This window comes from Lytechinus pictus, chromosome 19, assembly GCF_037042905.1.
Source record: "Lytechinus pictus isolate F3 Inbred chromosome 19, Lp3.0, whole genome shotgun sequence".
NCBI classification, from domain to species: domain Eukaryota; kingdom Metazoa; phylum Echinodermata; class Echinoidea; order Temnopleuroida; family Toxopneustidae; genus Lytechinus; species Lytechinus pictus.
Genome location: NC_087263.1, coordinates 6937954 through 6961650, shown reverse-complemented (window position 1 = coordinate 6961650; position 23697 = coordinate 6937954). Strand labels below are relative to the sequence as shown.

Genomic DNA, 23697 nt, shown 5'->3' with positions numbered 1-23697 from the left:
ACAAAGGTTTGCGATGAATTGAAAATATGAAAGAACTGAACTGATTGCTTCCTGGTCAGTATTTTAAACCAAATGCGCGTGTAACATTGACATTGATTGGTCAGTTCATTTAGCGATTGATCGCCAATCTTTGTATTATGGAGCCCAGGTCTATGAAAGGCCTTTCTTTTTCTGAATTTGAACGCTCTGCCAGGAAAGCTGACAAAACATCTTCATTTGGAATTGATAGTGCTCTTCCTCATGAAAAATGTAAAAGGACATTTGAGAAAAGTTGATCAAGAGTTAATGGCTTCATCCTCACCCTTCCAGCCTTCTTTTCAGGAGATCCCTCTGACCATCGGAGTGGGTGATTACCCCAACGGTTAACTCTTTATCGTCAGGGAGGCTGCAGACTACATGTGCATGTAGCTCTTTAATGAACAAAGCCTCGGCTTTGTTGATAACTGATCTGTATGTTAATTGGAAAAGAGAAGTCAAGGGGTGTTCTACTGATAGAAAGATTGACAGAATTTGCTTTTAAAAGAATGATGTTAAGGAACAGAGAATCATAAAAACAGCGTAAAACTGAAATTAAATCAAAATCCGAAGATGAGACAGTTATTACATCTTAAAATTTTGCTTATTTTCACGCAACAGTTGCAGATGTTGTACATGTATATGAATGGGGATAGGGAAATAAGAGCCAATTATGTCATGCACTATACCCTTACTTGCCATGAATATTGTCCCATGTACACAATTTGCAATTTATTACATGTAAAGAGGTGAGTCCTTATTGACTTTTTGAGACTTTTCTTTTGACATTTGGTTTCCTTTTATAGTTTAGTTATTTACAGTTCCAGGTTTGGTATTTGATTCAGCTTTGTTTACATTCTTGATGCTTCTGTTGTCATCCACTTCCATCTTGATTTCAACCTGCTTCTCAAGTCTTTCCGTTGCTACTTTGATGTGTTCATATATTACATTCCCACATCTGATTCTTTGTTCAACATACTTATGACATAATCATCCCACCATGTTACACATCTCCATGTACTCTTATTGTATTTTTATGAATTAGACTCCAAGGCCCGTATTCTGAAGTCAGGTTTAACATATAGACCACGGTCTAACTTTGTGCTAAAACTATGGGGAGCCAAGAATTGAAAAATTATGTTTATATTGTATATTTTTGTTACCTATTTTGTTTCCATTGCTTTCATAATGAAGAAAAAAACTTCAGTTATTTTTCCCAGACAATTATGAACAAATTAGGTATCATATAAGTTAATAAATGGAATATGTACTGTTAGGGATTTGTGCCCAAATTGGCTGTCCATAGCTAAACCACAACTTTAAACCAGGGTTTAATTTAAACCTTGGTACAGAATACGAGCCCTACATTTTTAGTTAGTTCCACCATTTTTCTCACTTTGATTGATTGTTGATTAATTTGAATATATGTTAATTCTTGAATACGATCTTGGTTTTAGTGAGGCAAAGCAGCCCTTCTAATAAATCAGTACACTGCCAGACTTCATTGAGTTCAGTTCTGTTCCTGTGTCTCTCGAGTTCACTTCCTCTTTTCCTCTCCGTTGCTGTTTCGTTTGATGTGTGATTGAGCTCAGCATCCCCCTTTTTCAGTTCAACATTTATTTCCCATAGACTAAAAATTAATATTTTGTAAACCCCACAACTTTATGGTACATGATTTTAGAAAGTGTCAGTATCCTATAATAAGCAAAAGTCCTACAAAGTAATTTACCTTTATTAAAAAAAGAAAAACATGGCACCGAAAATTTAGATATAAGATGTTGCAAATTTTGAAGAATAAAAATGGATCTACTTACTCTCCCTGCATAGATTCCTTTCCATCGGACACGTCAAAGATGATGTACGGGCGGAGGAAGAACGGCGTTTGCCTGTCAATATCAAACATAAATTCCATGAAGGGGGGGGGGGGGGGGGTCACAAAGAGCTAAATGAGACTTAAGCCCGGTGCACGCTATGCGATTTGTTGCGATCCCATTTTCAAAGAAATTGTAATAACATTTGATATAAACATTCCAACCAATTAAATCTTAGCGATCAGAGTTCAGAATTCTGGTAGGACTATGGAAATCGAAAGTCAGTCTAGTTCGAGCCTCCCTGTAGGAATAAAAACAAATTCAAATCCAAATCGTGCAACTGCAACGACTGCAACTTGAAGGTGATTTGGACTTTACTCAGGGCTTGCTGCAAAGCAAAATTAGGATGTTATTATTCCTTACATTATGCCAAACTTCAAATGAAATAATCTTACTTCTTGGAACTTTCACATTTAATGCAAAATGCGATTTATTAAAGAATCGCGTCGCAACAAATCGCACAGTACATGTGAGCCAGGCATTACAGTTATGCTTAAACGTCAAAGCAAACGTGTAATGTAATGCGTAATCTCATATATCTGAACGCGATGATGCCTTATATACTAGTACCACACGCAACTGGGAATCACACTGACTTAAAATCTTGGTAAAAAAACCCAGGTATATATGGTCATGAGTTCACACAGAATCATACAAAATTACCAACAACTACAAGTTTTAGGAGCAACTTCTGAAGGTTTCCACAGTGAAGAAGAAGTGTAGTAGGTTTCATGGAATATCTTTCTTGGGCAATTAGTGTTGGTCCTAAAATGGACCACCCAAACTCAAAAAGTAAAAAAAAAAAAAACAGGAGCGAACTAACAAATACTGTGTTCTTTCATTGACTGTGTGTTATGAATGGATAGCCTTAAAAATACATTTCGAGATAAACAATTTATAATACAGAGAATAAATCAACCTATCATTTGACTTGTATACAGAACCTGCAGGTTTGAGAGGAAAATTCTTCTTCAACTCTTCAGTAAAAGGATTATTGTAGTATGAATGTGTTGAGTACTATGTCCTCATTCAAGTGGATCTATTTCCACTACTCAGAATGTTGCATTATGGGTTAGCAGGGTTCACAGCTTTTCAAGAAAACAAAATCCTCTCAATTGAAGTTTTAAAATTCCCTGATAATTATTTATACCCATTCAAATTTTGGTGTACATAATCATGTTTAAAGTTAGAGGCCTCATTTAGGTTATGTGCTACAGCTACTTGTACATTATACCAAAAGCCTCAGTCTCTGTATTTTGGTTGTTCCGCTGAATTACGTTGGCTCCACTCACAGACCATGTAGAGAGTTGTTGGCCCGTACCTATAGACAACGTATAGTGAACTAACGTTTTATAGGTCGCGATTTAAAACTGTTTTTTCAAGCGAAATGTACAGTTTCATGGTTTCCATTATCAGGGAAATATAAATATCTTAAGTAATTGCCTAGCTTGGACCAGAGTTATTGAAAAAAAAAATCCTCTGAATGATTGAGAAATCTTTCATCTAAGACATTTTCACCTAAGCTGAAGGGGTTTTCTTGCAGGTCGCCATCTTGAATGACGTCATTACCCTTATTACATGTTTAATGTCTCGATATATCGAATGTCGTCTGCTACCTGTGATCGTAGCAGATTAGCTGGCATGTGGAGCAGATCGTATAATATCGAAAGCAATATCGATATCAAATTTGTAAATTATTTACGCCCTCTCCGTTCGTTGGTAAATACTATTTTGGCTGCCATTTTTTTTTTTTTTTGGGTCTCATTCTTAACACATTATTTAGGTAGTCCTTAGACTGTAAATTCGATTAAAAAAAAAAATATTGATGCTACTAGTCTACCGAATTGGTTACCGTGATAACACATGCGAGCTCACACTAACGTACTACCGTCGGTGAACATGGTGAATGGGGATTAAAGTGAAATGTCAGAAATTGTTAAGGAAGTCCCCCAAAACGATGGTTATTCCCGTCTACTTGTACATGTACTGCAGTCAAAGAGGCTACACTAAAAAAAACACCATAACCAGTCATTCAATGGATATTGTTTTGATATGCAACAAAATGTAACAACATCTGACCGACTACCGTGCTTTCGACTTTTGGGCCGATCAAAATTCCCGGACTTTTCCCTAATTTGAGGCATATTTTCCCCTGATTTAAGGTATTTTTTAATCAAAATTCCCTGATTTTTACTGACTGGAAAAAAGTACAGGGGTGATATTCACTCTTGAAAAAAATAAACATACTTAAGCGAGGGAGCGTAGAGACCAGACCAAGCCCGAGGGATTGAATCAACCGAGGGGGGGGGGGGGGGGAGGGTAAGGCAAGTTTTCTTATGCATTCTGCAGTCAAAAGTATCATCAACAGTTCTCTGTGTCCATTCCCAGGACCACTTGTCGCGAACAGTAGAGTCAATTTCTTTAACTTTTCCTTCATCTTCTTTCCTTCCAAGAATTAGTTTCTCAGACTTAGTCTTACTCAAGGCCATATTGTTCACATCTGTTTCTCTATGACAAAAAAATCACAGGATCTAGATCTATAACAAAAAATCACAGGTCCAACAGAGATTCACTATAGATCGATCCAATTTGGCGAAATAATTATCCAAAAAGAAAATTATTGCTGAAGAAATCCAGAACAAAAGTCCATCAATGAGGTGAATTCCGTCACAAGGCATGCAACAGTCATGACAATTTGTGTGATCCTCCTTTGTAAGTACGCAGACGATGCTAATTAAAAGTAAAAAAAAAGAAAATCGCGAAGCCGAAGGTCGAAGCTCAGCTAGCTCAGTCATCGTAAACAAGAGAACAATTAATTTGCACGTCAATATCCATGACCAAGATCACAATAAATAATGAAAGTTTGATGCCTGCAACTGCCAAAATTCCCCTTGAAAGAAAACTCAAAAGGCTACAAATTGATATTCGTATCGCGACCCGCGAACGAACATTGGCACACACTGACACACACGTTCCAATGTGCTAGCTGTGCTATATACGCGCCGCTAGAGCAGCTAGCTCAGGGGTACGGTCGGAATTACTGCGGTGCTGAAATTACCAATTATTAGAGCCACGCGGTGCAATATGTTTGGTATCACCAAAAATACCACATCAGAAAAAAAATCGGAAAAAAGCTTGGATTTTCAAAATAGACCAGTTCGTAGTTACTTCATGGACAATTTTTGGTCAAATGACCTTTAATTTCTTTCATTATGATAGGCAGATTTCAAAGCAAGATATTACGTAAGCTTGCCTTACATAGCAGGATGAAAAGATTGAATAGACCAGGTGACTAGAATAGCACACCAATGAACACTTTATGAAGGTATTTGTTGCATTCCTACTTTGAATGCAGATCATAGCATGTTGCACAATGTACTTGGCAAACTGTAAAATAGACCAGTTCGTAGTTACTTCAGGGACAATTTTGGTCAAATGACCTTTAATTTCTTTCATTATGATAGACAGATTTCAAAGCAAGATATTACGTAAGCTTGCCTCACATAGCAGGATGAAAAGATTGAATAGACCAGGGGACTAGAATAGCACACCAATGAACACTTTATGAAGGTAATTGTTGCATTACTACTTTGAATGCATATCATAGCATGTTGCACAATGTACTTGGCAAATTGTGAAATACCAGTCGTTCGTGGACGCATTGTTGTTTTTGTGGATGTAAATGAAAACCACAATTCAAAAGAATATATGAATAATCAAGACATCAAAGTTGGTGCTTATCTCATTATATTTTAAACCACCATGTCACTTTAGTATAAATGACCTTCCTCTGATCATGCGTAGAATATTTTGATCATGCGCAGAATGGAACTACGAACTGGCTTATTGGGCAAAAATGAAGGAAACAAATCGTATGCCTTGCTGGATTAGAGAAAAAATCGGAACTTCAATTTAAATTGGAGGAATATCACCTCTGAAAGTAAAATAATGTCACGAAATGGGTTTTATTTCGTATTTTGAATGTGACCTTTGGTTGATTTATAATGCTTTTGTCGTTTAGTTTAGTTTACTCCAACGATGTTGTAGGACTAAGCCTGTTCATCGATCAAAGTAGAAATGTATATTGCTGCTCTCCTTCAGACAAAATTTGATGCGCTACTTATGTTGGCATGGAGGGGTGGCAGGGGTATCGTAGACAGTGAAAAATTCCATGGAAACACACAAGAATCGAAAATCATTCAAAGTCATAGGCAATCTTCTCCCAATGCTTATCCAGTCTATTCTTAAATGCAATCACTGAACAAGCAGTAAATACATCTTCTGGGAGACTGTTCCACACATCTATCACTCTGTTAGCAAAGAAAAACTTACGCACATCAAGACGCGAATATCTTTTTTCTAGCTTTAAGGAATGACCACGTGTTTTACCACCACGTCTCAGATAGAAAAGCTCAGAACTTGAATCATAGTAACCATGCAGATATTTGTACACGTCAATCATGTAACCTCTTTTACGTCTTGCGTCTGTGATTGAGTGATGGCAATTTCAGGAGGCGAAGACGTTCAGAGTATGATAGGTGCTTAATACCTGGGATCAATTTAGTAGCTCTACGTTGGACACTCTCTAACCGCCTCTGCTCACCCAGCTTATACGGTGACCACGCAGCCTGGCCATACTCTAAGATAGGGCGAATAATATCCTTAAACAAAAGCTTAATAGAGGTCTTATCCAAATGTACAAAAGTTCTTCTGATAATACCAAGCAGTCTATTAGACTTTGACACCACTTTAGAAATGTGCTCCTTGAAAGAAAGACGCGAGTCTACCTGAACTCCTAGATCTCTCTCACTCTCACATTCACGTAGAACAACCGATTGCGAACCTTTGGTCATATGATACTCAGAGTCAGAACTACTTCTTCCAATCTTCAAAACAGTACATTTATCTGGGTGAAAACGTAGTTGCCACTTCTCAGCCCAGGCCTCAAGCTCAGTCAAATCATCTTGCAATTTACCGGTGGCCCCTGGAACATCAGAACGAACATACAACTTAGTATCGTCAGCAAACAGTTTGGCTGAAGTCTGCACTGAATCTGGGAGATCATTAACATACATTAAAAACAAAATGGGGCCGAGAACACTGCCCTGGGGTATTCCACTGCAAACTTCTGACCAGTGGGAGTGTTGACCACTGACAACGACCCGTTGACGTCTACCAAGCAGGAAGTCACTAATCCATGCATGCATTTTACCTTTGACTCCAAGAGCTTGTAGTTTACTAAGAAGTCGTTGATGGGGGACAGTGTCAAAGGCTTTCATAAAATCCATGAACACTACATCTACACTAGCTGGCGATATTCCATGCATGCTTCTACAAAATGACGCAGATAACAACATGAAGTTATGCATGTCTTGTACTGTTTTTGTAGAATAATTATTTCCTGAGGATGTTTAGCTGGTTAATTTGGTTATCACTAGCTTAAACTAAGTCAATGCTTTAATTTGATATGTCATTCATGCATATCCGATTTCCGAGAGCAAAGTTATAGCTGATCTAAGATTGTACCAGAGGTTAACTGTAACAGAAAATGTATAATTAATGCACAAGTACGTTAAGTTATAAACACGTAAGGTTTGGCCGATAACCTCTTAAAATACGGCGCCCACGGGGTGCATTGCACGTCAGTCAGACCGCAGGTCCCTATGCTAATGAGCAAAAGGCCAGATTCATCCAAATCATCTCGTGGCTGAATCCTCCTTGCAAAATCTCGTGATTCGGCAAATGAAATATCATTGCACAATCAGATAGAGTAAATGTTTTTCTTTCATATTGGTCATTTATTTTGTATATAATATTTTGATAAATAAGTAAATTTCTGGCCTGAAAATGTGCCTCAAAACTGAATTTTCTTCCTCTGTTTTCTTTTGCAAATTGTGCAAAACTTTCTATTTTGAGCCTCAATAATATATATATATCACCATAAAGCTGAACCTCTATACTTTCTCACAATGCCACTCTTGATATGCGACACCTTTTAATCGGGTCAAGATCACACTTTTCCCACCAAGGTACAAGACGAGATTTCTGAAATTTTGTAGTTGAATGAAATCCAGAGTTCTGATTGGCTGGATAAGGTTTACACAACAACAGGCGCGGGTAATTTGAGGAGATTACCACGTGGGAAGTGTGACCTTCCCATGAACCCATGCACTGGAACCGTTGGAATTTGCCAATGTGTGGTCTCTTTGACCAATCAGAGTGCAGTATTCTTGTTTTCAAGCTGCTTTTTGTACTTGGCCAATGAAAAGTGTGATCTTGACCCGATTAAAACAATTCTTATTTTGAAATCTATACCATTTTAAAGCATACATATTCAGCTTTATCACGATTTAAAAATAATTTGGGCTCAAACAAAAATAAAGTGTAAAAATAGCAGCTTTTGTCAGGTGAAAATAATTATTTTGTAGCATATTTTAGATCAAAAGTTTAACCTACATTGTATATTACAAAATCTTTGAATAAATGCAAACACATGACCTGAAATAATGATTTTTCTACTTTACAATGATACCAAATTCATAAAATTCGATGCACAATTAGAGCAGCAATGACCGAATGAAAAGAGGTGTTTTGGTCCGCATCAAGCTCATTAAATATGCAAAACTCCTCTAGTCATGAATATCACTTGGATGAAAGAAGCCACTTTCTTGGGACCTGCCGACTGACTGACGTAAAGTATGCAGATTGATTTGGATTCGCTATCCAATAATAAAAGCTGGATGCGATCGAAATGATTTATATGATCGTCCGCATGTCTTTCCATGGGGAAACCTAGGATGGATTTATAGTCCTAGGAGACGACTGTGGTTAGATTTCCTTGTATGTTGGGTCTTTTGCATGCCGGCAAGAGACTATACAAGGGCTTGCTTTTTTGGTAGTCTGGTTGGTCTGGAAGCGGACGGTTCGGAGTCTGGAGCAGACGGCTGGTGGTCCGGAGCAGACGGGTTGGTCTGAAGCGGATGGTTGCTGGTCTGAAGCAGACGGTCGGAGGTCTGGAGCAGACAACGGTGGAAACTACAAGTAGAGCAGAGCCAATGGGTATATAGTCGTGATTCCCTTACTGAAGAAGGACCCTTACAACAGACGATGTTGCAGTACGGTATCAGACGTGGTCGCGGTACTGAACAGACGTGGTTGCAGTCACTCTATGGTTGCAGTACGGAATCAGGCGTGGTTGCTGTACTGAACAGACCTGGTTGCAGTACGGAATCAGATGTGCATGGTTGCTGTACTGAATTCAGACGTGGTTGCAGTACGGAACAGACGTGGTAGCTGTACTGAACTGACGTGGTTACTGGTCTGAACTCTGAAGCAGACAGACGGAAGTCTGGAGCAGAGTCCATGGGTATGGTCTTAATTGGGACCTTGACTACAGAAGAACCCATCCGTATGGTCGAGAGGTCTTAATTAGACTACAGGAATCAGATGAATATGGTCGAGAGAGCTTAACTACACAAGCTAGATGCATATGGTCGGATGAGCTGTTTCCAGAGCTGACATCAAAGAGTGTAGCCGTCTGGAGGTTGGCTGGTGGTGCACTGGCAGGAACGAGGCTTGTGCAAGAGTCAACTGCGGCAGCATATATCTCTGCCAAAGGGATCCGCGACTAAAAGTTTGGAAATCGACGTGGCAAAACACCCGCCGGCGGCAGGCATCCTGACAAGAGCGAGCTGCCGGCGGACCAATTAGGACCACCCGCCACAGCAAATCCGTCACAATAATTGTCCCCGATGGGCTGGGAAACCTGGTTAGGGACCTAGCCAGGCTTAAGGTGAGGACTTGCTATACAAGGCTGCAGTGGGGGGGGGGGGGGGTGGCTCTAATTTATGTCAAGTGATTGTGGTAGAAAATAATAATTCTGAGTAATAAATAACAAATAAATGTGGCATTTTGTCACTAGTAAATGGGTAGACGAGGATGAGGGACGCGCAATATTCTCACAACTCACTAGAAAGCCGCAGCAGTCTTTTGTGGCTTTTTTCCCCCCTTCACATTTCGCCAATCCTCCAAAACAAACTCGTGAAATACATACATAATGTTCTGAAGCTGCAAAATATTTAGTACCCAAACCAAAATTTAATCACGATCTGAAAAAAAGAGTATTTTGGGGAAAAAATCTGCAGATTAAGAAAATAAAGTTAGGTTCATGTTGCTCACTGACATTTTTAATTTTCTATATACTAAACAAAATACAATCTAAATCACTTACTTCTTTTCAGTCTTGAGTTTGTGCAAGTACATCACAGATGACGGATACTTTGCAATTTCTGCCTCCATGCGGTATTGAGTATCCCAATTATGTATACATGTGTTTTGATCCTCCATCGCAAATTTCTGAGCGATTCTCGCCAGCATTGAACGACCAAATCCCAACTCCTTCGCCTCCTATAGTAAACAGGAAATTATGTGCAGAAGCTTATAAGTGATTTGATTAATTATTTCACATTCCACAATTAAAGATCAATAATACTAAGCATACCCAGCATGAATTTGTGTGTGTATTTACGTGCGTATGGGATTAATCTGGTGTTGAAAGCAAATATTTGCAATAAATTGCAAATTTCCCGAGCAATTTTACAATGGATGGTTCAATATGAATCATAGTAAATCAATTTGAACTACTTTAAAACAGGCGCGTAGTATGCAAGGGGGCTGTCAAGGCGGTGGGGGCGGCCGCCCCCCCCCAAAAAAAAAAAAAAAATGAGAAAAGAGAAGGAAGGTTTATCTTTGCTGTCTTTTCCATTCCTTTTTGGTTAAAAGAATAAAATCCCAAACGAGACGTTCTTCTCTCTTCATACAAGATTTTGCTTCCGCGCTCCCTGTGGGAAAAAATATCAAAATTGCCATTCCCTTGTGTTTCCCACACCTATTTTTTACTTCGTTTTCCCCCTTCCCGGCTGTGGGAATCGTACATTCTTGCCAGAAATTATAAGTATACATGGGTGTAAAGAGTATGACAAGTATTTTTTCAAATATTGCATTGACACAAAAGTTTTGCTCTTCTGTTTGGAGCGGGTAAACATTACCGTCACTCCCCGAGTCCAAAAATGTTATTTCTTCTGCTTTTCAGCAAGTAATATTTGGCAAAGTATCTGCTCAAAGGGGGGATCATTAAATTCGTGCCGTGCTATATGCAAAAGTATGTACGATACTATACTTTATTCTATATCGCTGCACATCCATTTCATGTTTTGCTCCATTGATTGAAATTTTGAATATCTCTGAAGATTCTTAATCAAAAGGAAGCGCTTAATTTGAGCGAAATCACACAATTTTGTCCAAAATAAATCACAGAGGTTTCCGCGCTTCGCGAGCATGGGAAAGGAAAAGTCCCTCTTTTAGCTTGCATCATCCCTTTCATATTTTGAGCTCGTTTTTCTTCTTAATCGAGTTATATATAATCTAAGAAATGTCAAATTTAGAACAGATTAAAGTTTCAGAGAATTCTGTTTTAATATTCGCGGGAAGGAATATAGCGCCTATTTCCTTCATGTATATACCCGTCTTATACTCTGTTTTGCGACTTGAGTTAAAGAAATTAATGTGGATACACATTATACAATCAAATCTGATGTGACCAAGGTAGGCATAATCATTTCTGTTATCTATTTTTATAAAACATTTTAAGCTCCGACGCTTCGCGCGGTACAAGGAATTATTTCAAATTCTTCAATCTTTTCCCATTTTTGAGGCGCTCATAATTTCTTTTGAAAACAATTTTGTTTTTATCATAGCAAGTCAATATTCGAGTTGATAAGGGTACTAGAGACGCATTCTTTTTATTTGAATTTGACGAGATATCGAAAACTTCGCGCTCCGCGAGGGAAGGTCCCCCTCCCTGCACCCTCCCCCTAGGGAGCGCGCTCTGTAAGTGTTGGCACGCTTCGCGTGCACTTTATACTGCCCCCTCCAAAATTAAATCCTGGCCATATGGTTGCTTTAAAAAGTAAATCAGTAATTGAGCATAAATTTGCAAATAATTTCAAGTCTTATGGTTGATTCTGTGACCTAAAATTGACTTGCGGTTGATTGCATGAACACTCCATAAGATGGCTCTAAAAGTAGTCTATTCAAGCTGTGCACATACCTTTGAACGAATGTGAATGATTTCCTGCTCTCTGTCACCAACCAAAAAGACACGTTTAGTTTTACATTGAAGGGCGAGAAGAAGTTCAGTTTCTAAACAGTGGCAGGCCTTATAAAAAAGAAGAAAAAAGATGAGACAACTTTTATAATGACAAAAATATGTAGATACGTTATTTGAGCCAACAGGTAAATTCTATAAAGACTACATTAATATTTCTATTGACCAGGTCCCCGTTGCATAAAAGCTATTATCTTTACCCTCCAATGGTGACTACCATGGTAACATTGATCATCAGCCAATCAAAATCAAGGTTTCACGAGAAGTTACCATTGGATGCCACAGTTACCATCATGATAATTTTTATGCAACGGACCCTCGCGGTTTTGAGATGAGGATTATTTATCAAATTAGAACGATCTCCATCACTATCTTATAAACAAATAAAATAATACACTTCATTTTGCATGGTAATATGACTGATTATCAAAATCTGTAAAATTTGAAACGGTCAAAATTGCCCTCAGCTTTGCCTTGGGCATATTCGACCTAATCCAAAGGTACCCGGGGGTATGATTCTTATTAATATCCTAGATAATGTGTATTATTTGTATTTTGGTCAAGAATCTGACAGAAATTGATTTTTTTTCCATTTTGGCATATGACAATTTCTTGAGTATGGAATTGGCTCAAAATTTTGAGATATAATGTTGGATTGCTTCCCTAATGATATGTCATACCTGTAGTTATTAGTCTTCACAAAGTTTTTGTAAGGAAAAGTAGCGTAGCCAAAAGGGCTTATAAAACATGTTCAAATGCATGAATTCAAATTTTCCCAAAGAATAGGGAGAGATCCAGTTTACCGCTCACTCCGTAAGAAGCTGATTTTCCTGTCATTCCAAACATTGGTATTGGTATAAATAATAATACTATACTTACATCATCAACAATTAGTGCAAATACATTTCCTTCCAGACTTTCTCTCACAATCTTGAAATTAAACAAAATAAATCAATATTAATATAGCTGGACTTTTCCACATAATGGCCATTTTTTATGTTAACGAGACTACTAGAATTTGTGTGAATGTTTTATATTCATGTATATTGCCTTATCTCTTTACTATTGAGAAAGATATGGCTATTTTTAATCATCTGAGCCCAGTCTTTCAAAGAGTTACGATTGACCGAATCTACCACAACTATGGAAAATCAGCAACGTCAACATCTTAAATACATGTTTGTTCAAATTGTTTTCTAGATATGATGCATATTCACACATTCACTGTTTTCTTGACAATTCAGTATGCTTACTTTTTTTCAAAGGACATTGTGCTAATTTCCTAAAGAAAGAAATTAGGTAATTGATGGATTTCCATATATTTGAGGTTGATCGGATCAATTGTAAATCTTTGTAAGACAGGGCACGGAAATATTTCATTCCAACAATTATTCATTACTGCATATTACCTATATTAGGAAGCAATTCCTGTTTGAGTGTAGCTACTAAAAGTCACAAACAAAATAAAATACAGCACCCATACACCAGAATTGTAACATTACAGGCCGATAATTTCCAGCAAAAAGTGAGAAATCCTGTTTAGGCCCCATCTTACAAAGAGTTACGATTGATCCAATCAATTTTAACTGTATGGAAATCCATCTATATCTTACGATGGAAAAAAATAAATCTATTCATCTGGACTTACTTTGATTCAAACAGAGGACAGTTTCACGTCCGATTTTCTACAGAAAATTTGCACAATCTCCTTATAGTAAATAAGGGGAATCGCACTGAATCTTCAAGAAAACGATGAACATGTATGAATATACATCATATCTAGAAATCATTTCGGATGTTGATGTTGCTAGCCGTCCATAGTTGTGGTTGATTGGATCAATCGCAACTCTTTGTAAGACGGCCCCCAGTAGTATTATGTCCATAGCTATACTTAGTTCATTCAAGGTTGGAAACATAGTATCATGTGCCAAATAACAAAATGATAAAATAAATACGTTCATCTGGACTTACTGTTATTGATACAGAGAACAGTATACTCCCACGTGAACACAACTACAAAGACAAAGAAGAACCGGGTACTCATTCTAGACAAAGAACCTAGATGGTTAATTTGAGAGGGGAGTCCGGGATGCAGTCTACGTCACCGCAAGAACCCTTCTCTCAACAAAAGAGGATTATGACACGACCTCTCTCGGAGCTATAATCCAGTAATCCAGAAAATTCCTTGACGTTTCAAAGACAACATCAGGAGGAGAATTATGACACACACAACCTCTCTCGGATTTATATTCCAGTAATCCAGAAAATTCCTCGACGTCTCAAATGTTCTTCGGCCACAGACAAATTCAAGCCAATTCAGACGAGCTAACAGGCGTCCCGGATCCGACATGAAACTGTTCTCCATTTCAATACCAGTAACGTCCAGATGAACAAATTTATTTTCTCAATTGTAATCTGCTTTTCTACCAGGATGGATCAAAACATTTAACAGTTTATAATATCATGTGAAAGTTTAGATCTAAAGTACATTAGAAAATATAGATCTAAATGTGGTTATTTTTAGTCTTTGGCGACACTGAGTTTCTTAACTATTTTCTTATTTGAGCGGTCCATCGGTCTGGAGGAAATTGCCGTGCTGACCAGCAGCATTAGTAGGTCACCAGCGACCACCCGCTTAATTGACTCGGCCATAATCAAAATTTCAACAGAAATTCAATTTGCAGATGTGATGATGTAGTGGTTCAGTCACTTTACTCTTAAACCAAGGGTCGAGGGGTGAAATCCCATCCGGTGCTTATGTCCTTTACCAAAGCGCTAATACCACGTTTGTCACTCTCCACCCAGGTGTTAAATGGTTACCCGGTATGATGTGCATATCAAGGGAGATGGTGCACTCTATGTGTGGAACCGTGATGGATCCTATGACCGGGGTATTAATAATTGCATGTTAAGCCCTTGGATACACAAAGAATGAAGCACTATCAACATTATAACCGTTATTATCATTAAAAGTGGAACAATTCCAAATCCGATATTTGTACCTTAGATCCACAATCTTTAAGTGTACATCCAACTATATCAGCTTGCTGAAGAATCTTCGTCCGAAGGTCTGCATCACCAAGCTTGGCACCTTTAAGAAAACAAAATAATTTTGTTTCATGGTGATGTAATTTAGCATCCAAAAAAAATCTCTAAAAGTAAGCTTTGTCATGTGCTTGGTTTCGCCACAGATGGTCTTATCCTCGTTCATCTACAAGTTTGGTCCAATTGGCATTTTAGTCCATTTATATTTGGAAAATTTCTAATTAAGCTATACCCATTTCATCTACATTCCACTAGGTCTAAAACCACTTAGTATTCATTTCATAATGTACAAACCATTTGGCAGAAGAAGTGGAATTGAACCATCAGGGCATTAGACTAATTGAAAATTACACTAAATTGGTATTGGACCAAATAAAAGCAGTCCGAATTGATAATAGACCAAATGGTTTAAACCCTGTGGTATTTGGTTGCCTTTCTGGGAAGTAGCCAAGTGAATACAAGGTGACACGACATATGCTCCTACGACATATGATCCAAGACATTTGCTCCAGCGGCAATTGCTCCGGTCAGAGGGAATAGGGTTAGATGTAGGATTGTAATATAGTTTTTGGTTCAGAATAAAGTAAAGATGAGGGCCCGTATTCTGAAGTCAGGTTTAATTCAAACTCTGGTTTTAAGTTGTGGTTTAACTATGGAAAGCCAGTTGTTACATAAGTCTATGACAGTAAAGATCCAATGTATTAGCTCATTTGTCTCCCAAAACATTATTCTGCCTGGGAAGGATAAGTATGACAGTTGTCTTCGCCATTAAATAATCAGTAAAGAGCACAGAAAACATGAGAAGCATTCACTGTAAACAAAATTTTGAAACGTTTGGCTTCCCATAATTTTAGCACAGTCAGACCATGGTCTGAATTAAACCCGACTTCAGAATACGGGCAACAGAGTTTATTTAGTTTTAGGTTTGGCTTAACATGCAGATTTTCCATCAGAGCAATTGTTGCCGAAGAAAATGTCATGTAACTGAATACAAACCTAGCAAGTAATATAAATGTAATAATAATAATAAATGTGACTTTATAAAGCGCCAAATCCACTCTGTACAGTGCTCAAGAGCTAAGAGTTGAAAAATTTGATTTTTGAAAGTCTCGATAGAGGTACATTTTTTAATGTCTTCAGGAAGGCTATTCCACAAAGTGGGGCATGCAAAAGCAAATGATCTTTCCCCAAAGTTTTTGCAACTTTTGGAATAAGAAGGAAGCCAGAAGTGGATGAGAACAAAGACCTGCTTGGTCTGTAGTAATTAATAAATGAAAGACTTTATTGTGGTGCTGATCCAAGAATACTATGAAAAGCAAGCAACAAAATCTTAAAGATAATCCCATTTTTGACAGGGACCCAGTACAGCGAATATACCTTGCTTTTTCTTTCTTGCCAGAACAGTCGAAAGGAGAAATTCTTCTAGTCGTTCATTAGCTTCTTCACCAACACGTACAATCTGTACACCGTTTACGATGTTTTCTGGAGAACGAAATAAGCAACGTTTACAAAAAACTGAATTTTGTGGCCTGAATTCACAAAGGTGGTTTTCAAAACCATCGGTTGAACCCATGGCTTATGCAGATTTCCCATATAAATTACGCTTAATTTGCCGTGAATATTGAAAATTGTCCAATACTGATGCCTGCTTTTGTCAGTGCTCCAATTTGATGCCCGTTGCCATATTTTATTCACGAGTCCACTGTTTGAAGAGTGGACTCCTTAATTCAGAACAGTGGACTCATGAATAGAAAAGCTCCTTAAAGGACAAGTCCACCCCAACAAAAAGTTGATTTGAAAAAAGAAGAAAAATCCAACAAGTATAACACTGAAAATTTTATCAAAATCGGATGTAAAATAAGAAAGTTATGACATTTTAAAGTTTCGCTTAATTTCACAAAACAGTTATGCACATCCTGGTCGGTATGCAAATTGGCAGACTGATGACGTCACCCACTCACTATTATTTTGTATTTGATTATATGAAATATGAAATATTCTAATTTTCACCTCCTTGTCAAGTGAAACAAAGTTTTATTTCTCACTGAACATGTGGAATTACCATTATTTTAACAGTTTATGGTTAAGTTAAGTTGGTCCTTATTGTCAAATTTGTAAAAATTGAAATATTGTATTATTCAAACAATAAAAAACAAAAGAAATAGTGAGTGATGGACATCATCGACTCTCTCATTTGCATATCGCTGAGTTGTGCATTTAACTGTTTTGTGAAAAATATGCGAAACTTAAAAATGTCATAACTTCCTTATTTTACACCCGATTTCGATGAAATTTGCAGCATTATGTTTGTTTGATTTTTCTCTATCGATTCAAATCAACAATTTTCTGGGGTGGACTTGACCTTTAACCATGGCAACAGCGCACTTTGATGAAAGCGTTTATCAATATTGGGCATTTTATTAAATATACACAGTACATGTAAATAAGCGAAACCTATACAGGGAATCTGTACAAGCCATGGATTCAACCGATGGTTTTCAAAACTACCTTTGTGAATTCAGGCCTGTGAGTTTTATGTAACTGTGTTTCTACAGTTGCACAAGAATTGAAATGAAATAAAATCAAGAATCGTCACAGCAAAACCCGAATTACCCTCAATTAAGTATGAAGTTAAAAAAGTGAAATAATCTCATTTGAAGGTCGACATAACGCTAGGAGTACAAAAATCTAAATTCTGCGTAACTGTAGGCCTTGCAGTCTGAGTGAAGTCCAAAACAGTTTCAAATTGCTACTGATGATGGTGCCATTAAGATTTGCAACCAATTTTTCCCATTTATACAGGGAGACTCTAAAAAAAGACTAGAATAAGAATTGCCTTTCTAAAATGAGTTATGATAAATTATGCAAATGATGTGCATAAATCATGCTTTTTCTATAATAACTTCATAAACACGGCTTCTTATAAATCATTTTTTTTTCCCAGAAGCATTGTTAACATTGAAAAATATCTAAAATAAACGTTTTTATGTATTTCATTTTTTATGAATTTCTTTTGTTTGCTATAATTGTTTTTAATGTCAATGTATTTTACTGTATTTTATTACATTTTTGTTTAAGTACTTTATTTTGATCAATATTATGTCAAAGTAAATGATAAACAAAGGCAAAATATTAAAGTGATTTAAAGCTTAAATTGAAAATATCACTTTGCTATTGGATTTGTACTCAAAATGGAAAATAAATCTTTTTTTTGGGTTGACCTTTGGTCACAAAAGTTCTCATGACTCCGTAATAGACAGTCCGATCTTCGCAAACTTGGTGTCGAAACATGCGCAGAGAAAAAAATATGTTATATATAAGAAGAATTGTAAGAGCAATTACATTCATTTATTTAGTTATTTTCTCTTTAAGAATATTCCAGAATGTCCTGGCAGTAAAGCTTTATTAGGCACTATATTTAATGAGATAAAGTGATTTCTGTTATTTCTGCAATTTGCAAAGATACATGATAGAGAAGGCTACACAATAGGCCGAGGAATTGTGTTATTTAAGGCAGACAATTGGACTTCCTCGGCAGTGGAAAAGAACAATAGGATTAGCTATGTTATTTACATCTTTTTGATTTCACTGAGGTCCTTCAAGAATATTTTAGAATTTGAATGCTCCAGAAAGAAGGAGAATATTCTTAATGTAGACAATACTAGAACCTTCTATAATAGTGAATAATTTGTATATAAGCTAGCAGTATCATCATAGATCACTTCATCATATCAGATCAGAGCTAAGAATTTCACGCTAGACTTTATGTCAGAGCAGACTTTATTTCCACCTGGAATATTTATCTTCTGTGGAATAATTTACCTGCCATCAATGAACGGTTTGCAGTTATTTTGAGAGAGGAATTATCAGTTCTCATCGAGATCATCAACCTGTTTTAATGAACAATCTTCAACCAATGGATTGCTGAAATTGACTGTTAATCATCATCAACATCGTCTTCACGGACATTTAACCTAATTACAGTGACTCTTGTCGTGCTTCAACATCAGTTTCATCATCGCCATCATTGTGAACTTTAACTTAAGGAATTTTCGCAAGCCAACTTGGACTTTTATCTGGATACTATAATTTAGATTATTACTGGGATATAGTATCATCACTTCGTAATTTTACCTCTAGCACTTCAAGAGATTGATGTAAGACCAATATATATATTTATTTATGTTTTGTTAGTTACATTTCCTGTAAAAAAAAAATGAAATAACAATTTGAATCTATTTTTTTTTCATTGATATTTGTTGCAGTATCGTAACAAGTCATAAGATTGCAAAGCGCAAGTTGCAGTGGTTTCGCACACATGGTGAATCCCCCCCCCCACCCCCCATCATGCCCATGCTGTTAGGGTTAAACGAGTTTTGGAAACCAGGTTCCCAGAAGGAAAAACCAGTAAGACCAGTAATTTTTTTTACTGGTTTCCAGTAGATTTTTACTGGTTTCCAGTAGATTTTTACTGGTTTCCAGTATATTTTTACTGGGCCAGTTGATTTTTAACTGGACCAGTAAAAATCAACTGGAGACCAGTTCCAACAACTGCATTCCAGTTGAAGCAATTAGTAATACCAGTTAAATTGTTTTTCATATGATCAAACTGATGCTACTGGTCCAATTAATGGTTTCCAGTAGATTTTTACTGGTTTCCAGTATATGTTTACTGGACCAGTTGATTTTTAACTGGACCAGTAAAAGTCAACTGGAGACCAGTTCAAACAAAGTAGTAATACCAGTTAAATTGTTTTTCATCAAACTGGTGTTGTACTGGTCCAATAAATAATGACTTTATTTCAAGTCAGATCATATGACAAATTATGGAAAATTAATCTTGCAATTCAGAGAAAGTTATTACCGTTATTATTTATCATTGCTATCATCTTTCTTTTTTATAATTATCATAATTATTATGATTATTATGAACATTGTTGTTATCATTCTTATTACTGTTATCATTGTTATTGATATTGTAATTATTATTATTAATATTATCATAATTATCAAGTATTAACATTATCATTAAAATAATTATTTCCTTTTTAAAAAGATTAAGATCAAAGCAAGATATATTCCTCTGATAGAATCAACTGTTCTAAAGTAATTCATTGTTTGAAATTGAACTGGTCAAGACCAGTAATACCAGTAATTCTGATGATGCTGATCACGTGGTTTACCTCATTTGCATATTTCCTGTTTTTAAACGAAAAATCAGGATTTAAAATGGTATATCCTTGCAATGGCACTCATTGTTGTTTAAAAACTTTCTAAATAAGTGTGTGAACTAATTCACAATGAAAATGTGTAATTTCATACATCACATTTGAAATAACAGCAGAAAGATTAATTTACTAACCATCTTTTCCATCACATTTCACTGACCATGGTATATAACAAACCAAATGCATGTAATAAATTGATCCAGTAAGGCCAGTACGAGGACCAGTTCGAGGACCAGTCAGACCAGTAGAAAATACCAGTAAAGACCAGCTGAAATTGGATACCAGTATGAAGACAAGTGAGACCAGTAACAACCACCAGAAACAAAACCAGTATGAAATTCCAGTAATTGAAGACCAGTTTAATTTTTAACTGGACCAGTAAAATTTTAACTGGACCAGTTAGACCAGTAAACCGATGTTCCAATTTCCAGAGTTACCAGTTAAAATCATACTGGTCTAACTGGTCCAGTGGAACTGGTATTTCCTTCTGGGTTAGAAAAAGACACTTCACATAAAGCGATCTTTATGCTATGCGCAGATGCTCTCAGTGGGGTGAAATGTTTTGCTGAAAATCTGAAACACACACTGTGTACTGAGTAGCACACCAAAAATGCACTTCCTCTTATTATCGCCTCCTGAAGAATAATGTCCCCACCAGCGCATTAACCAGTTTAATGAGGGATAGAGGTCTTGAAAACCACAGTTTAGAAAACGACTTAAGATCGCCTCCACTAAACCACTTTCAACTAAACTAGTTTGGAACGTAGATGAGAACAAGGCTTTTGAGTACACTTACTCTGGTGTGAAACAGCTTCACCGTCAAATGGTTTGATTTCATCCATGTTCTTAAGCTTTTTCCAAATCTTCCTCAAAAGCACATCCAGTGACTGTTTAGTAGGTGCACATACAAGCAGTTTGTAAGGATTCTTGGGGGCCTGCAAGACAAAAAGGTGTATACTAAAAGATGGCACTGAGTAAAGACATGCAGGAAATATTTTTATTTTAACTTTACCAAAAGCAAATGTTCTTCCACTGACTGAAAAATTGATCTTACCGTTGGAATATTTATGTGTTCTTTTATAGTTTGTTGAATGAAATGACCCAAGAAGGAAGTCTTTCCCGTCCCGGGTGGCCCATTCATCAGTCGAATTTGCTGCTGCGCAGACCTTGACATGGACAAAGATTTCAGTAGAGCATCATCAGAGACTTTGCCTTCTGCAGGGGGCTGTGGTGAGGATTAAACAGAGAGGGCGGTGTTGGGGATAAGTGTATAAAGACTCTACAGGCTTTGGAATACAAGGTCGGGGGTTCAATTCCCACCACAGCACTCACACTATTTCATAGTAATAATGATCATAATAAAAAATGACGATGATGAGAAAAGAAGGATCGAAGAGTAGGAGTAAGAAAATGAGGAGGAGAAGAAGAATAAGAAGAATATATAGGAGGTGCTGTGGCTCAGTGGATAAATCTACAGACACTGAACCACAAGGTCCAGATTTAAATCTCACTACAGCACCCATGTTATTTTATGATGAAAATAATAATAACTAGAGATGCTCGGCGGGTCGCGCGGCCGAGCACATGTATCCCCCGAACCCACCGCGTCATGCGTCATTGCGATATATAGAGCTCACGCAGAAATTTGACAAATAAATATAATTATCATGGTGACAATGACCCTGCCAACATTAAAATGCCTGTGGGTACCAAATTTGATGACAATAATATGACGTAGCAGCATGACTCTGCGGAACCTATATTATCCAGAATCACCTGTGTTGGGGAATACAATTATAGACTAATCTGGATATATTTTGTAAACTAACCCTAAGACCCCCACCAAAAATTATGGGCATCATGGCTTCACCTTCTAATATTGCTTCTGTGTGCCAACTGTTCTTACAGACTGGAAAAAAGCAGAAGTTACAGGCTTTACCAAATTTCCACAAAAATATGGTTACCATGGCAACCATATCGCCACCCACTCCAAAATCATTAGGCGGCTTTGCTTTACCATAATGGACCTTCATGACAAATTTGAAGATAATTCAAGAAAAAATGCAGCCAGTAGTGCACTCACAAGGAAATCTCTTCTATTTCCACAAAAAACTCTTAATACCATGGCAATGATGTCTCCGCCCACACGAAAATCAATAGGCGGCTTTGCTTAATGGACCTTAATGCCACATTTGAAGATGATCGGAGAAAAAAATGCAGCTGGTAGACCGCTCACAAGGGCATCTCTGCTATTTCCTCAAAAACTATTGTTACCGTGGCAACAAAGTCTCCACCCACACCAAAATCAATGCGCTGCTTTGCTTTACCATAATGGATCTTTATACCACATTTGAAGATGGTCGGATGATCTGAGAAGAAATGCAGCTGGTAGAATGCTCACAAGGACATCTCTGCTATTTCCACAAAAACCCTTGTTACCATGGCAACGATGTCTCCGCCCACATTAAAATCAATAGGCGGCTTTGCTTTACCATAATGGACCTTCATGCCACTTTTGAAGATTATCGAAAAAGTAATGCAGCTGCTAGAGCTCTCACAATGACATCTCTACTATTTCCACAAAAACTCTTGTTACCATGGCAACGATGTCTCAATACTTTCTGTGTACGTACGTATGTACAGTGTACACATAGAGTGAAATCTAAAATATTCATATATGAGTGGAAACGAACAGTTGACATATATGTAGATGTTGACGTTCTCACCCAGTAATTGTTATATTTCCTATTGTGTAGTGTGTCATGGAGGTATTGACATGGCATCCTATACTGATTCCATGAAATTTGCTCCAGTGACAATTGTTCCAGTGGAAAATCTGCATAACACCCAAACATAAAATCTAACCTCCAAAACTAAATTAACCCTAATCATAATCTTTACATTATTCTGAACCAAAATCTCCATTACAATTCCAACTGTAACCCTTTTCCCTCTGAGATATTGAGACTGGAGCATACATGTATGTCGCAGGAGCATAATAGTGTCACCCCTATACTATACACACCTTTCCATCCTTGACAAATACAGACAAGTCCTCTGGCTGTGCGATATGCCTTGCAAGAGGGTTACTTTGAAATGACAGCAACGCTCTTATCTGGTTCATGTAATGACTCAAGGATGTTACAATCTGCAGAAAAGACAAACAAGAAAAAAAACCATAATTTTATTCCTTTTCCATATATCAACCACATACAAAAGTGATAACTCATTCTGAAATTACAAAGTAATTGCAATAAATGAAAATAAAAGCTTATCTACTCAATACTTAAATTAGGTAACGGAATAAACGTGTAGAAAACGAAATATGAGAAACAACATGGAAAAAGGTCAATAAAAATAATCTGGGAACAAG

At 37.1% G+C, this 23697-nt stretch overlaps 1 protein-coding gene across 1 annotated transcript in view; it reads right to left on the bottom strand.

Annotated features, from left to right (window-relative positions):
• The window catches only part of LOC129282658 (regulator of nonsense transcripts 1 homolog), a 30607-nt gene extending 7139 nt beyond the window's left edge, over positions 1–23468 (bottom strand). The window contains exons 1-10 of the mRNA XM_064113766.1: positions 23350–23468; positions 21379–21549; positions 21121–21259; positions 16474–16578; positions 15054–15142; positions 12931–12981; positions 11995–12102; positions 10117–10292; positions 1830–1901; positions 302–448 (exon numbers count right to left, since the gene is read on the bottom strand). Of these exons, the coding sequence (XP_063969836.1) occupies positions 302–448; positions 1830–1901; positions 10117–10292; positions 11995–12102; positions 12931–12981; positions 15054–15142; positions 16474–16578; positions 21121–21259; positions 21379–21549; positions 23350–23448 (1157 nt within the window). The 5' untranslated portion in view covers positions 23449–23468. The remainder of the gene's footprint in view (positions 1–301; positions 449–1829; positions 1902–10116; positions 10293–11994; positions 12103–12930; positions 12982–15053; positions 15143–16473; positions 16579–21120; positions 21260–21378; positions 21550–23349) is intronic.
• Between the last annotated feature and the right edge of the window lie 229 nt (positions 23469–23697).